The 2745-nt window shown below is 32.7% G+C and overlaps 1 protein-coding gene across 1 annotated transcript in view; it reads left to right on the forward strand.

The window, feature by feature from the left end:
• LOC105000107 (chromosome unknown open reading frame, human CXorf23) overlaps positions 1-2742 on the forward strand; it is a gene marked incomplete at both ends in the record, with an annotated part of 11368 nt that extends 8626 nt beyond the window's left edge. Inside the window, 2 exons of the mRNA XM_010855817.1 lie at positions 1035-1210; positions 2720-2742. Of these exons, the coding sequence (XP_010854119.1) occupies positions 1035-1210; positions 2720-2742 (199 nt within the window). The remainder of the gene's footprint in view (positions 1-1034; positions 1211-2719) is intronic.
• Positions 2743-2745: the final 3 nt, after the last annotated feature.

Genomic DNA, 2745 nt, shown 5'->3' on the forward strand with positions numbered 1-2745 from the left:
TGAGGAATAAATATAAATAATGAGGCATTTTCTTTTCTGACGCATAAACTGCCTCCAGATGAAGAATTTGAGTGGTTTTAAGCAGGAGTAGCATTCTTAGAATAAAGTATACTTTCCCACTATGACATTTGGAAGGATTACATGCAAATGAATGCTTAACCTCGGGGATGAAAAGCAAAACAAATGACATCTATTGTCTCAGTATCATGACACCTTCTGCATAGAGGTATTGCAAAAATTAATATTTGTAAGCTCTGAGCCCCTTTGTTTGGCATGAATAATTGTTATATGTCATAATCATAAAATTATAATGGTACTTGAAGGTCAGGAAAGTGCTTAATGAAAGTTATTAAGATTCAGAAAGTATTAAAATGGTAAGATGGTTGGGGTTATATTATAAATGGTAGTATATCCTTAAGGATATATTTAGGGTGAACAGTATCATTGCTTCTCATGATCATAACTTTGCTAACAACTAAGGCTATTTTCTGAGAGTTCAGTGAGACTTTGTAAAGTGATTAAGCTAAACAGAATTTGATTTCAAAATACTAGTCTCAGCTCATTACTGACATAGAGGTTTAAGGATTTTTATGAAGTCAGAAACATTATTATGTTTGATATCAGCTTGTAAAGAATGGTAGTATTTCAAGATAGTGTCAGCTTGCTGGCTTTATAGTTTTATGGACATTTTGGAGTAGAAAATAATCTGATTATATTTTGCATATTGAGTGTCTTCAATGCCATGCTGTATTTTTTGAAGTAAAAATTGTTTAGCTTAGAATTTTGAAGATTTTATTATTAAAGTGGAAAATATTTGATGATCTCTGATTTGAAAAGGAGAACTCAAGACTGTGTGCCTATAGCTATTTTCTCCTACTCATTATTGTACATGTTTATGGCATACAATTTAGTGCCTTAATTATAAGAAAAAAATAAACATATTTTTAGTTTTATAGTTATCTTGATTAATTTTAATAAGTTATTTTCTCAGTGAATAGTCTCAAATTTAGTTAAACATTTACAAATTATTCTAGGGTTGCTTCTAGCTATTCCACAGAGAGACAGATGTCACATGATTTGGTTGCTGTTGGCAGGAAAAGTGAAAAGTTTCATCCAGTGTTTGAACATCTTGACTCAACTCAGAATACTGAAAACAAACCTACAGGAGAATTTGCTCAGCAAATCATAACTATAATCCATCAAGTTAAAGGTTGGTATATTTCGCACATACATTAGGGATAACGCAAAAATAATGTACTGACTTTTCACGAGATATAGGTAAATATCTGATATTGTAATAGTAATTAATATTTCATTATAAGTTAAATCATTAATTAGGAAATCTGTTGAAGAAAGTAGCACATATTAATTCAAGCCAGTTGTTCTTTTTATGTAGTTCCAATAATCTGGTGCTTCAACTCATAATAGATTACAAACTGAAAATTATGAGGTTAGCTGCTGCAAAGGACAGGTGTACTGAGAGCAGAAAGAAACAATACCGATAACCCAATATAAAGGAGGAAATAACAAAAGCCAGATATGAAACTCAAGAAGCTCGAGAAATCTGGAAGTGTAGGTCATTTGGTCATATTCCTAAAGCCCCCAAGGGTGTTACTGGGACTTTGTGCCATAAGGGTGATGCTAAGTGATCAGTAAAAGACTCCAGTATTATTTGTTATACTTTATGATGTCAGGGAATTGCATAATTAATATTTTAAATGTTTTCATTGAGTTGTGTTTTGCTTTTGCTTCTGGCCAGTTTCCATTAATTGGAAAATTTAGTCATGTAGAATAACTTTCTTTTTGATGCTGTGTAATTAAGGCAGTTTTGCGTATTATAAGCTAGGATCTTTCATGAATTTCAAAATTTTAATTTTATATTTCTTACTAGATGATTGTGTTGATCTTTCTTACTTTCTTAAAACATTTTGCAAATGAATTATTTTCTCTGCAGCCCTCAAACTATGGCATATATTTACTTTAAAGAATGCAGTTTGAAACAGTTCACCTTCTCAATTCCAGCCCCTCTCACCCAAAGGAAGTGTGGTCCTTGGCAAAAAGGAAGCTGGTATTGCAGAAAAACCCAGGAGATTGTCCCAGAACAGGAACAGTACGTTAGGGAAAAGGATTGCTAAAGTAGCTTTCTCATGGGTCAAGTGTATTATCTTACTCTCTATTCTGTTCAAAGCTTGTAGCATAGGCACTTTGAGAATGTCTTCATGAACTTCCGTTAACACTAAGAAAAAGGGAGTTAGGAAGCCTTCTGTGATATATAACCATAGCATTTAGCATTTGTTCAGAATTTTTTTGATGTTTTAGGGTTGTTTTTGAAATTATTTTTGCTCTAAGTGAACTGTAGAGCTCTATGCCAGCTTTACTTCCCACATATAGTAACAGTGAGGAGGCTCTTACCTTGGAGAAGAAAGGTCCTCTCTCTGAAAAAGCCAATATTTTTTTTTTCACCTCTGGCAAGTAAGCAGGAATGCCAAATAGGAACAGAATCTTTGCATTCATAAATCCATTTACTGTTGCTTGAGCTTGGAAAAAACATGTGAGCACTACACATTAGTCTGTGAAATAAATTTAGGTCCCATATTTTTAAGAGAAAGCAGTTTGGATGTTTTTTTAATAGTCCCTTAGTCCTGTGCTTATTGTATATATAACCTTTTAAGTGGAATCAGTTTTACACTGAGATAAAACTTTTTGTTTCCTTTTGCAGCAAATTATTTTCCACCATCTGAAATA

Source organism: Bison bison, unplaced genomic scaffold (assembly GCF_000754665.1).
Source record: "Bison bison bison isolate TAMUID 2011002044 unplaced genomic scaffold, Bison_UMD1.0 scf7180017854146, whole genome shotgun sequence".
NCBI lineage: Eukaryota > Metazoa > Chordata > Mammalia > Artiodactyla > Bovidae > Bison > Bison bison.